Raw genomic sequence first — 12,718 nt, 5'->3', positions numbered from 1 at the left:
CCAGTGCAATAAGTGAGGGGTGTGAAAAAACACACTGTCCACTTGTACAGGATAAAACGACCAAAGGCAGGCCAAAAAGGACGTGCGTGTTTTGTGTGTAGATAGATAGATAGATAGATAGATAGATAGATAGAGACATACAGAAACGATTACAGTAGTATGTTGCTGAATAGGTTGATTGGTTGAGATTTTGACTCCATGGATTACATAACTGACATTTAAAATGCAGAAACTAATAATGTTTGATCATACAATATAACTACGAACGTCTGTTCTATCTAACTACTAACGTCTGTTCTATCTTCATGATTTTTTTACCAAATGAAAATGGAGATGTAACTTAGGTCTGTGTCAAATAATGCATTTAAACGGGCACCAACGCCTGCCCGCAATTAAATTCTCTCTCTGTTTGAGAAACATATTTTAAGTAAGCAGTACATTATTAGTTCTGCCTACAGAATTATAAACAAACTGGTGAGCAAATGATTATAATAAGTCAACTACGCAGCATTAGAGAGCCAATCAAACGCGCTCGGAGTGCAGAGGAGTGTCCACGCTCAGTCAATTATAATAAGTCAACTACGCAGCATTAGAGAGCCAATCAAACGCGCTCGGAGTGCAGAGGAGTGTCCACGCTCAGTCAGTGGAAGAGCGGCCCACACAGGCTCGCGGTGGAGTGGACACCCCGTGTGCCCCGTGAACTGGGCGACAAAATAATATCACGTGATACAAAATGGGCAGTCCTCTGACGGGGCTGGGGAAAAAAAGCCATTTTCTGGCGCTGCTGCAAATTGTAACTAAGTGCTAAGACCATATCTGGCTCCTCGCTGGGAGGAGAAGGAAGCGTCGATGTCAAATCAGGTACGAATGAAGCTCCGCCAGCAGACTTTTTGTACGTGGCCACGCGCCGCTCGTTTGCTTGCAGCGAAATCCTCTCCACGGTGTCACATTTTGAGCCTCTCTTGTTCGTCTCCTGATACAAGCTTGGCCCTGTCAGTGAATGTAAGATGGCTGCTTTGTGTACCAGTGTTTTTTTCTGAAGCTCTGCGCCCTCTCACCGTTGCCGTTTTTTGCCCGATGTGTTCTGTCGTGCCGCTTGCTCGAATGGCGGAACTCGGCACAAATGGGCTCCCTCTTTGTTGGTGCTCTGGCCAAACAGCGACGCTGATGCCCTAAGAGGAGGCCACACAGGAGCCATTCAATAGTCTGCTGCCTTTCACCACCACTCGGGCTGCATTAACTGCACGGCTCACCCCTGACAAAGCTTCGTTTGTCGCTTCAATGTATTTTGCAGCTATTTTGGCGGTGATCGGCTATCTTTGTTGCAGCTAGTCTGTCCAAGGACGAGCTGCTGACATTGTCTGTGCGAGAGGCTCGCAAATGACGATATGCCGGAGAACAGTTCCATGAAGCCTGATAGCCTCCACCTTCCCTACCTGTGATTTTAAAGAATACAACGCAAACGAAGCCATTTAGCATTTGTTTCTTCTTTCAGATCTCCCCAGATGGACAAAATGCAGCCCAATAGGATTAAAATCACAGATCTGAATTCACATTTCACCTGTCCACTGTGCGCTGGGTATTTGGTTGATGCTACGACCATTGTAGAATGCCTTCACTCATGTAAGTACAATCCCCGATTTGACGTCTATTCCATTCAACGAATAAGCGGCTTGGATAATGGAAGGATAGAGTATCGTCGTAGATGACCAAGTCAAGTTTGGGCATCTTGAAATTATTCATGATACTGCATGCATAGAGTACAAACTGCTCCACAACACAAAACAATCCACTTGCAAGAATAAGGTCAAACGAAACTGCTATTTGTCAAAAGAAATACACCGACTGGCTGAAAGACAAATGTTGACCATGTTTGTCCCTAATTGAGGCCTCAAGTTCTGTTGCAAACGCTTCCCATTCAAATATTTGCAACTTGAATTTTGTGTACAAAAAGCCTTCTCTAGAGCTGGTGGCTGACAGACTCGAACACTGGCAGTTTTACCAATGGGGCCTAATGAACGAGTTGGAGCAGCGACAAAAAAAGGCACACTCGGTTACTGCTATACTGCTTTTGATTTGATCGTTTCACGTTTATGGCGTGTTTTTCGGGGGAAAAAAAGTTACTGTAGTACTGGCTTAACTCCTGCGTTAGTGTAGGTTTGTAGAAACGCACAGTGCAATCTGACTTGATTTTAGGGGCCAAAGCTGCCATAAGGTATAAGAATGGGACCTAATGTTGTGTAAAAAAAATAAACTATATTAATAGTGTTGGCCTGTGTTGTGTCCCTCTGTGTAGTTTGTAAAACATGCATCGTTGCCTTTTTGGAGACAAACAAATTCTGCCCTCGGTGCGACGTCCAGGTTCACAAGACATGTCCACAGCTCAGCATCAGGTAAGCAAACATTTGCTATCATTTATGAAAGATATTTATTAATAAAAAAAAATGAATTCCCCATTTAGAGCGGACAAAACTCTACAAGATATTGTATATAAGCTTGTTCCGGGATTGTTCAAAGGTAAGACCTCCCACATTTTCATGAAATAAAGCACCTTTGAAACAAGCTTTGTTTGATCTTGAACAGAAAATGGCTATAAAAGGCATTGCCCAAGTTGGTTGTGTTTCACTGTCTTCGCAGATGAGATGAAGCGGAGGCGAGATTTCTACTCGGAGAATCGTGTTCTCGAACCAGGGGAAGTGGTGGAGACATTTAACATTGCAGAAGATGAAATCATCAGTTTGTCAATACAGTTCTACGAGAGGAACAAGTTAGTGGATCTGTTGTGTGTGTGTGTGTGTGTGCGTATTTTAAAATGACAAAATACATTCTCATTACTTATTCGGCCCCTTGTGTAAGGTTGTGTGACATTTAACACCTGAGACTCACTGTCCAAGCACTTTTGTGTTGAAAGCAATTGTTGCCAACACATTGATGTTTGCCACACATATAAATACCGGTACCTCAGTAGGCCAAGACGCACTGGTTAGCTAAATATGCAGTGACACCGCTTCAGTGAAAGTAACTTCTGTATGAAAGGCACCACTGGATCAATCTCTTCTGTTACATCTTAGTTTACTGGCAAGCCCGTGTGAAAGTTGACAGTGAAACATGGTAGTGGCATCTGTTTTGTGGGGGATTTTCTTCTTCTGGGACCTGCACTTGCCGTAAGTCAAGGTGGACAGGTATATGAACAGCTAGTAATACAGGACATCTACTGAATGTATCCACATTCCGTACATCCAAATCGGTAAAATAATGCAATTGACAGGCAAAATTTAAAAGTTTTAGAATGACCCAACTAGCGCATAACTTTAAAGCACGCGCTCCACGGAACAATATTTCCAGATGAAAGACATGAGAAGACAAATGTTCACCAAGTGTGATACATTGCCGGTAGGCTGCGACGGAGTGAATTTCATATTGAAAAGTATGGTTACGTTCCTGGCTCGCGAAAAGTGGCTAAAAAGGAGTTATTCTCGTGCTGTCCCTCGGACTCACCACTTGTGGGCGGGGCCAATATGCTGTGACGGTCATGTCATTTCATGGTATCGTTTGGTTTAGCGCGACAATCACATCTTCCTCTCACTAAAATGTGCCACCACAATTGGGCATCTTTTTTTTTTGCGGCTGACAAAACTGTCCAGAGCATGCGACACGATTATAGACGAACAGTTCAAAACAATGTTAAAAATAAAATCAATTTAAAATCGTTGAGGTTGAAGCTCACATCATTTTTCTAAAAGAGGCGTTCCCCTTTGGTTAGCCACTCTACAGTGCTTAATGCGTTATAGTTACATTACGAATATGGATCCGATACGCTCTGATTTTCTGAATTTGCCTACAGAACTAATGAGAAGCAGCGTGCAGAGATGGATGGAGACAAGGTAAAACCTGCTTTCACTTTAGGGATAAAGAGCAGAGCCTACATCCTGTTTTCATGTTGGTTTTTTTTTGGGGTGGGGAGTCCTCACTCTGGATTTGTGCTTTGTTCTCAGTCCAACGGTAAACGCTTCCTGCAGTGCCCAGCAGCCATGTCCGTCATGCACTTAGCAAAGTTCCTCAGAAGTAAAATGGATATACCCAGCAACTACAGGGTAATCACACACATAACATCCAATCACTTCATCCCGTGCTGCGAATGTGCCTTGCCAAACCCTCACCATAAAACTGATCCAAAATGAAAAGCTGAATTCTGAAAACGGGTCCGATCTTGACTCGAGGGCAATCTCCGTTTTAAGTGACCTTGAAAACCATATAGTGGCCTGCCTACACAAGGGATTTGCTTGTCATTGTCAATTCTAGCGTACGTGCACATTTAAAGCAATGCCTGATCAACTAAAGCAAAAGTCCTGACGGGATCATTTTCACTCTTGCTAAACAACCCATAAGCGCTTCCTTGCTGTATGGATGTGGCGACAAGTGGATCACAAAGTCAGTCGGTACCGCTGGAAAAGCCAGATGAGCTGAAAGAGTTTCTTCTCATCTCTGTCGTCCAGTAAGCTCTGCTGATATCAGCTTGCTGCAATGATTTGAGAAATGGCTTTGCCATAACAATGTCTACAACACAGGTGTCAATCTCTGGTCCTCTAGGACCGCTATCCTGCATGTTCTCCATCTCTCCCCACTGTAACACACCTGATCCAACTGATCAGGGTCATGATCAGACTGCTGCAGAGCCAGAGTTTGACATCTATCGTCTATAACCTTTCCATCCTATGAACTATCAAGTTCATAGGAAATGTGCATGGGCCAGCCTAAAGGGGAAAGTCAAGCCCCAAATGTTCGACGTGCCTCCATTAGTCTAAAGACAGCATTCGGATTAATCTTATGCTTGTAGAGTTAAGCAGCCAAATCCACCTGATTTGAGCCATCTCGGGCCACTTGCTGTCAACTCGGCTTCAGAAAACAGGTGAGCCGTGATTGGTTGTTACCTGAGCCCCGAGCAACTGTCATGACATTTTCAGTTGACAGCAAGTGGCAAAGTGGCCACCTCCCCGAGATGGCTAAAAACAGGCGGACTTTGCTGCTTAACTCATATTCCATAAATGCCACAATTGCAATATTGCTTACAATCCCATGTTTAGACTAGCGAACTGCATAGAACATATAATTGCAAAGCTCTTGAGCACCGTTTTTTCAATTCAGTACTTTTTCATGGAGCTGTTCATTAAAACATTTTTTTCAATCAAAATTGAAATCTACCTCACGACAACTACAATGTATTTCCTCTAACAAATGGTAAGTGTCAAACTTCATAGAGCAAGGCGAAATGGAGTAGGTGCCTCAAATTGTAGCCGTAGTTGCTTTATTGTAGTGAGTTGTACAACTTGCGTGTGTGTGTGTGTGCTCATAGGTGGAGGTGTTGTATGGGGACGAACCTCTGAAAGACTACTACACGCTAATGGATATTGCCTACTTCTACGAGTGGAGACGGGTGAGTGAGGGGAGTCTTCATCTTGATTTGTATTTTATCGGCTGAGTTACTCTGCTGTGAAAAAGTATTTGCTCTCTTGTCAATTTTTTTTCTTTTGCATAGTTTTTGAACTTCAATGTTGAAGAGCATCAACCCATTGTAAATATCAGACAGAGATAACCCAAATGAACATCAAATTCAGTTTTTAAATTCTTCAGGGGGGGAAAAAAATCTACCTGGCCCTGTGTGAAAAAGTACTTTTGGGCCACTCAGCAGCAACAACTAAAATCAAACATTTTCAATACCTGGCGAGGAGTCTTTCACATCAATACTTTTTCCAAGCAGGGCCAGGGAGCTTTGAGTATTTTTTTCCCCTTCCTAAATACAATCATGACCGAACTGCATTTTATTTGGTTGACTTTTGTCTGAAATTAACATTTCTTTGATGATATTAAACATGAACCCTTTCAGGGACAGCAGTTACTACAGCGGACAGTCTATCATGTTACCAGGTTACAGGTTAACCCATAGGTGTCAAACTCAGGTCCTGGAAGGGCCGCTGCCCTGCATGTTATCCAAGTCTCCCTGTTGCAACACACCTGATTCAAATGATCAGATCATCAGCAAGCTCTGCGCAAGCCTGACATTGAACCTGTTCATTTGAATCGGGTGTGTTGCAACAGGGAGACTTGGAAAACATGCAGGGCAGCGGCCCTTCCAGGACCTGAGTTTGACACCTATGGGTTAACCCATCATTATTGGTGCATGAAAGGGTTAAAGTTGGGAAACTGTGCACAAAATAAGAATTTGAGAGAAGGGCAAATACTTTTCACAGCACTGTATATGTGCATCAACTGGCATTGAAAAACTAAAAGCCTATTTAAAATTAAGGTTTGGAAAGGTCGAACAAAAGGTGGTCTGGATATTCTCACATTTCGTCAGTAAATCAAATCAAATTTACCATCAGCAAAAAACAAACAAAAAAAAAAGTGAAATGGCACACTGACAATTCTCGGTTGACTTTTCAGTCCTGAAATTGTAGCCATTTTTTCAAACCAACTTCCATTCAAGGCTCCAGATAACTTTCACAATCACTTTCATGGACAGTTGTGCATTGCTTGCTTGTTATTTTACAATGAATTTGGCAGTGTAAAATTATGTTGTAGCTGTTCACTTGCACTTGTGTACAATGATTGAAGGAGTGGTAATGTACATGAAGGCCACCAGTGTGGCAGTAAAATTAGAAGCAATCCACTATTTATCTGCCCCCAAATTATATTCTAATTAAATGATTATACTTGTTGGTACAATGTGTTTATTTATCTATCCATTTTCTATTATGGGTGTCGTGATTCAGGTCCCTCGTTCGGTGGCGTTAAAATCCTTTGAAGTTGTCTCCTTGAAGATTTTGGAGGATGCCAGATTAAGCCATCCTGCTCCCCGTATGACTCTGTTCCTCTCATTTCTTTAGGGAGGTTCTCCCATCCACCCATCTTCTACCGCTTATCCAGGGCCGGGTCGTGGGGCCTTTTAAATGAAAAAGTGGTGCACACACAGTGGAAATCTTTCATAGAGGTCTTCCAGTCAGGTTTTAAGATAATGCATAACAGCAATGTTATGAATTTTTTATATCATGTTCTTGGCAAAGGCGGCCCAGTAGTCGAGTGGTTAGCACCAATTCCAGCTCCGGCTTTCCTGTGTGGAGTTTGCATGTTCTCCCCAGGCCTGCGTGGGTTTTCTCCGGCTACTCAGGTTTCCTCAATGAAACGAAAAGAGAAGTGCTTTTGTTTGGTCCAAGTAGTCCAACATCCCACTCTGCTGACTTGGGCTCCCGTGGCACCTTATCTCAAGCCAACAGTCTCAAACTTTTGATTTAATATTGAATTGGCAAACTGGTGCGACTCTTAAATCCATCCTTTTTTTTTTTTTTTGCCTTAAGCAGATGGTCTCTTCTTTCTCAACACCACAGTCATCCTTGCGTTACATCTGGGCCAGGTTACTATAATGCACTTTATTTTGGAGTCAGCCAGTCCAATCTCAAGTGTATCCAGTTGGTTCAAAATGCTGCTGCTCGCCTCCTGACTGGTGCTCGTAAGGAGCACATGATCTCCAATTCTGGCCTCCCTGTATGTTTTAGTTTTTTTTTTAAGGAGGCCTTTATTTGTTTTTCAATGGTCTTGCCCAACCTGCTGAGAGAGCATTTTCTTTGCCCATTGCTCGTCCCTGTCTTTGCAGCGATGTCCCGCTAAATGTTAGGCAAGCCCCCTCTCTGCCCGTTTTTAATACTTAAAACCCTTTTTTAACTGTATGGCTTTTGACTCAGCATGAGAATTTGAATTGTTTGTGTTTTGTGGTGTTTCCTGTTTTTGTTTAATTTTTAAGTGACTGTTACTGTATGACTAATTTTTACTCCATGTACGGCTCTTTCAACTGTTGAAATTTGAGCTGAGCTGCTCTGACACGGTGGTGGGAGAGTGGGTGGCGGCCCTGTTGATGAATAAATAAGAGGCCTTTGTCCGGCCAAGAATACATGACATCCATGGGAATAAACCCTTTCTATATTGTTAATCGAGCAAGGGATAGGCATCCAGCACAACATACGGTGTAGCCAACGGCAGAAATTTGCGTCCACAGTATTCTATGGATCATCCCACCCCTCCAGCAACAGTGCTCTGACATCATCCGAGATTGGACCGCTTAGTTCAAAGTGAATGCCGCAAATGTATGTTGTGTACTTGTGTGCAGACTGGACCCATTCCCCTGCAATACCTGGTCAAACCCACAAGGAAGCGTAGGAGGCCATCCCAGTCTGCCGTCCAGGGCCACTCTGATGGCGTCAACACCAGCCCGACCTCAGAGAGCGATTCACAAAGCGACAAAGTCCACAGTCCCACGTCAGCTCAGATACCCCGAACCTCCACGCAATCCAGCCCCGCGCCTCACACCCTCTCTCCTGCCATCCAGAACTCCAATGGTACCACTGTGCCCAACAACACTCAGCGACACGCTCTCTCCTCCAAACAGGGAGCCTCCGCTCGAAAGGTGACCGTTAACGGCACAAACTCTGCTGCCAACAAAGAGGAGGCCAGGGTAGGAGAAAAAAGCGGGATGCCTCCTACAACCTAATGTCTGCGCATGACACAAGGGAGGACAGTATTTGGATTGCTCCCCTCTCAAGAGCGAAAATACAAACTGGAGCCTTCTTTCTTTTGGGATAAAGAGGGAGTTTTCATCTTTCACCACGAGACTCAAAGTGTGCAGCCAAATAGATACATGTGGGTGTGTGAATTAGACTAGAACAGAGCACACAAGGACTGTACAGTATGTATCAAGTGTGGGCATGTGTGCGTACATATGTATAAACTTATCTTTTATACAAGACATTGTAATCATTTTGTATTGTATATGCAGTGGTTGTTTCATTTCCACCGTTCAATTTGTACATTCATTTGGCTTCTGTAAAACTTGACAAATTGCAGAAGATTGCAGTGAAAATTGCTGCACCATTTGGATATAAAGGTAAAAAAAAAAAAGTAATTCTTGCCTTGTCATTCAATAACTGCTGTATAAGTGTCCAGTATAAGCAAGCACCCATGAGGTAACATGTTCATGACAAAAACTGTTGATGCACTTTCCTTGAGTCTGGCCACAGTCCAAACCAACAAGTATTTGCCACCATTAGTAGCTTTCACTTTTTAAGCACTCCCGCAATCGCTTGCTCTCCTGTGAGCGCGAGTGTCTGCGTGTGTGTCAGATGACTGTAATTTTGTCTCATGTCAGAAGAACTCGAAAGGGATTTGAATAGATGGCCATGTATTTTGTTTCATAAAATTCAGCATTCCTTTTGCTTCCGTTCCAACAAAACAATGCTTTAAAAATAAAAACAGCCATTTGTGCATGTTTTAGGTCAATAAAATGTTTACTAGGTTTTTTGGAACAGTGTCTAATTAATCATTTCCTGAGAAGGTCAGGAAGTTGTGAAATATACTGTGAAATAAAGTTCAATGCTGGCAGTTTTAAGATATTTATTATGCCTAATTTATCTACAGTACATCCCAAAGATAAGCTTTGATGAAGAAACCATTCACTTAACTGTTACCTAACACTCACAAAATGTCTAGACCAGTGGTTCTTAACCTGGGTTCGATCGAAGCCTGGGGGTTCGATGAATCGGTCTCGGGGGTTCGACGGAACCTCTGCCATGGAGGTTCAGACACACCGGACTCAACATGTCAATTTGTTATGACACGCCCGCTTGGCCATCGCTGGCTGCAGATGGATCACATTACAATCAGTGCTGCGGGAAATTTAGGTCGCTCAGTAGTCAACATGTGACTGTCGTGATAGTATGTCGTATGATTTATTTTTAGAATGTTTTCATGGTAACTGTTGAGCAAAAAAAAAAGTTGGTCGTACAAATATGTACCACATGGATTCACATGCAGCACGGAACGTGATGGGACTCAGCATCCTATTTACATGATTTGTCATGCCAAGTTGAGCAACTCTAGTCTCGCACCGGCAAAATTGAAAGAACACGAATTTTTATTTTTCAGTAATGAGGGGTTCGATGAATGTGCATATGAACTGGTTGGGTTCGGCACCTCTAATAAGGTTAAGAACCACTTGGTCTAGAGGTTTGCCAATGTAGGAGATTGAAATTGAAACCATTGACATTTATATAAATGTACATATAGTATGTTCTGCATTTATAACCGTTGTTCTAAATGTCCAGTGAAATTGGACATTTCAGTTTGGCCAAAAAGGCACTTTAAAAGCAAGATGCGTTTTAACTATTAGTTTGGTTCATGCAGCGGGGCAGATATGATGAAGTCCTGCTTGTGCGTGCCATCGCAGTATGGACGGTTGTTTGTGTATTTGCAGCCACACAGCCAAACTGTGGTGTCTTTCTCCGGGACGAAGCGTAGTGGCGACAGGCCCTGGGCTTTGGTCTTGTGTGTTCCATCGCAGAAAGGCTGAAAGATTCACAGAAAATAGCCAATGTGCACAATGCACTTTCAAACCCATACAGCATAGTTTCTCAACAGCCAATTGTTTAGACACATACACACACTAAAATTCAAACCGTCTCCAGATCTCAACCCCATCGAAAATCTTTGGTGGGAGTTGAAAGTCCAGCGACAGCCCCAAAACGTCACTGCTCTCGAGGAGAGCTGCATGGGCCAAAATACTAGCAACAGTGTGTGAAAACTTAAAAGAAAACGTTTGATCTGGGTCATTGCCAACAAATGGTTGTGGAAATTGTAGAAACTCTAAGAAAGCGACAATTTCTCACGTTCGCACTCAGAGAGTGTGTCGTTTTTTATTAGCACGCCATAAAAAAAAACTTCCCGCGCAAAATGAGACCGGCCGAAAGTCAGTTTCGATAGAAACAAACAGACTAACATGGCGGTCCTTAAAGGGACTGCAATTATTTCTACCCGTTACCAAATGATCGTGAACTCTCTCGCATATGAAAACATTGCATTCACACGTTTGCAGTTCGTGGTGAATTATGTATATAGAAGTCACTACAGGGTACAGTATATTGATATAAACTTTTGTTATTGACAAAATACTTATTTTCCACCATAATGTGCAAATAAATTCTTTAAAAATGAGACAAAGTGATTTTCTGGATGTTTTCCCGCATTTTTATTTCCCATAGTTGAGGTATACCTATGAAGAAAATTACAGGCCTCTCGCCTTGATTACCTTGCCTTCCCCCATGAGCCATAAACAACATAAGTGGTATTGAAAAAGTATGCCCTAATTGTACACGTGTTTAATTGTAACCCAATTTAATTATACAATACAAAGCGCACAGAACATATATTCTAGTTACATATAGCATTTACCTGCTTCTTGCTGTGTCCACAGGTGCACCAAGAGTAACGCTTTCCACCAACAAGATCCACTTTGAAAGGCTTCTTGGAGGGGATGACCGGTTTAGGCGGAATTGTGGAGAGATGGACCTGATGACAGTTGCACATACACTTCTTTTAATTACATTTAAAACAAAACTTTTGTACGAATACATCTATTATTGGTCCTGCTATTCGGATTGCCCTCAAAGTCACAAGTGAGGCGTCGCCTATCCCACCGGTCTTTGGACTGAAAAACATGACTACTTCATCGAATTAAATATTTACAGCATTGTTCTTTTGTACTCACTACGCACATTCGTCAGTCCAACCAAACACACTATAGTTGTTGTGTTGAAGGTGACGACAGTACCACGCAACCATTAAAGATTCGAAGAAAAATAAATAAATAATAGAGCGCTCAAACTGGAATTAACGCAGCTTGAAACCACATCAGAAGTAGGAATGCGTCATGTACATTTCAGTATTTGCACAACAGTAAATAAAACGTAATTAGTACACACAGTAAAGTAGTGACTCCCAACCTTTGAGCCAAGGCACGCATGTTAAATACGAAAAATCACACGTCATACCACCAAACAGAATTGTCACAAAAAGAGGATAACTATGTCAATTTAATAATTTTTGCCATCTAACAGAAGATCATTTATTTGCTATTTCTGTCACTACTTGCTGGCATGGATAAAGTGTCCAATATACATTCTTTGTTATTAATAATTTTCTCACCAATCAAGTGAAATTTGATAAGTTCCAACAGCTCTAAATGTGCCCATGCACACTGGTTAGTAATCACTGCCGTAAAGGGTTCAGTTTACCTTTGAAACCATAGTTGTCATCAGAGCTTGTTTTAAAATTGAAGAAATCCATCTGTGATCTAATTTGGCCACCAGGTTGTTCAGTTTTCCAATTGTCATGTTCATCCACAGCTGGAGTTAATAATCGTATCCTCTCGCTCACTCTACTCAACACAACACACCATTACCAGAACAGTAAATGACAATGGCTGCTTCTCTGTCAGAGCCGTTCAATAAAGCGATATCATAAAAATACAGTTGTGCCCTCACTTTACATAAATTGTACCATCTTGATCTAGATGCCAGGAAGGTTGCGGCGCTTTGGTAAGAGTACCTTGCAAATCAAGTGTCAAACATCAAGCCAATCAGAAGGCCGATACATTTTGAGTGGCAGGTCAACAAGGTAATAGACGCGACGAAACAACTGCAGTCGTGAAACATACACTCATTTGATTGGTTGATGGTGTCGTGCCAGAAACAGGAAGCGGAAGCTATTGGTGCATTCGAGGATAATGGGAGATCGGATTTTTCCCATTTCCGACTAGGAAAAGTGCACTGGAACACCCCTGTTGCACTAAGAGGTCCGGGTTGGGGGAGTCGGAAACAAAGGACCCTGAGTTTACCGG

General features: G+C 42.5%; 2 protein-coding genes across 3 annotated transcripts; one reads left to right on the top strand and one right to left on the bottom strand.

Annotated features, from left to right (window-relative positions):
- Positions 1 to 653: 653 nt before the first annotated feature.
- Positions 654 to 9,437, top strand: LOC147200781 (polycomb complex protein BMI-1-B-like). Its single transcript, XM_086120194.1, has 9 exons — positions 654 to 861; positions 1,496 to 1,623; positions 2,297 to 2,393; positions 2,462 to 2,517; positions 2,638 to 2,767; positions 3,845 to 3,884; positions 3,996 to 4,094; positions 5,354 to 5,434; positions 8,159 to 9,437. The coding sequence occupies exons 2-9, from the start codon at positions 1,506 to 1,508 to the stop codon at positions 8,537 to 8,539; spliced, it is 1,002 nt and encodes a 333-aa protein (XP_085976320.1). The 5' UTR covers positions 654 to 861; positions 1,496 to 1,505; the 3' UTR covers positions 8,540 to 9,437.
- On the bottom strand, positions 9,422 to 12,436 carry LOC147200780 (uncharacterized). 2 transcript variants are annotated; one of them, XM_086120196.1, is made up of 4 exons: positions 12,363 to 12,436; positions 12,114 to 12,256; positions 11,272 to 11,388; positions 9,422 to 10,389 (listed from the first exon to the last, which is right to left on the bottom strand). In XM_086120196.1, the coding sequence occupies exons 2-4, from the start codon at positions 12,216 to 12,218 to the stop codon at positions 10,210 to 10,212; spliced, it is 402 nt and encodes a 133-aa protein (XP_085976322.1). In that variant the 5' UTR covers positions 12,219 to 12,256; positions 12,363 to 12,436; the 3' UTR covers positions 9,422 to 10,209. The 2 variants fall into 2 exon arrangements, with proteins under 2 accessions (XP_085976322.1, XP_085976321.1); XM_086120195.1 differs by having other exon boundaries at positions 12,114 to 12,435.
- Positions 12,437 to 12,718: the final 282 nt, after the last annotated feature.

This window comes from Hippocampus guttulatus, chromosome 9 (genome assembly GCF_054856545.1).
Source record: "Hippocampus guttulatus isolate MCC_2025c chromosome 9, RoL_Hgut_1.0, whole genome shotgun sequence".
NCBI classification, from domain to species: Eukaryota; Metazoa; Chordata; class Actinopteri; order Syngnathiformes; family Syngnathidae; genus Hippocampus; species Hippocampus guttulatus.
This window is presented reverse-complemented; position numbering and strand designations above follow the sequence as displayed.

Excerpts from the sequence above, each read along its gene's own strand:
- LOC147200781 (XM_086120194.1), top strand. The coding sequence starts at position 1,506 with ATGGACAAAATGCAGCCCAATAGGATTAAAATCACAGATCTGAATTCA. Across the intron at positions 3,885-3,995 it reads CAGAGATGGATGGAGACAAG|TCCAACGGTAAACGCTTCCT; the intron begins GTAAAACCTGCT and ends CTTTGTTCTCAG. Across the intron at positions 4,095-5,353 it reads ATATACCCAGCAACTACAGG|GTGGAGGTGTTGTATGGGGA; the intron begins GTAATCACACAC and ends GTGTGCTCATAG.
- LOC147200780 (XM_086120196.1), bottom strand. The coding sequence starts at position 12,218 with ATGAACATGACAATTGGAAAACTGAACAACCTGGTGGCCAAATTAGAT. Across the intron at positions 11,389-12,113 it reads TGACAACTATGGTTTCAAAG|GTCCATCTCTCCACAATTCC; the intron begins GTAAACTGAACC and ends AACTGTCATCAG. Across the intron at positions 10,390-11,271 it reads GTGGACACAGCAAGAAGCAG|CCTTTCTGCGATGGAACACA; the intron begins GTAAATGCTATA and ends TGAATCTTTCAG.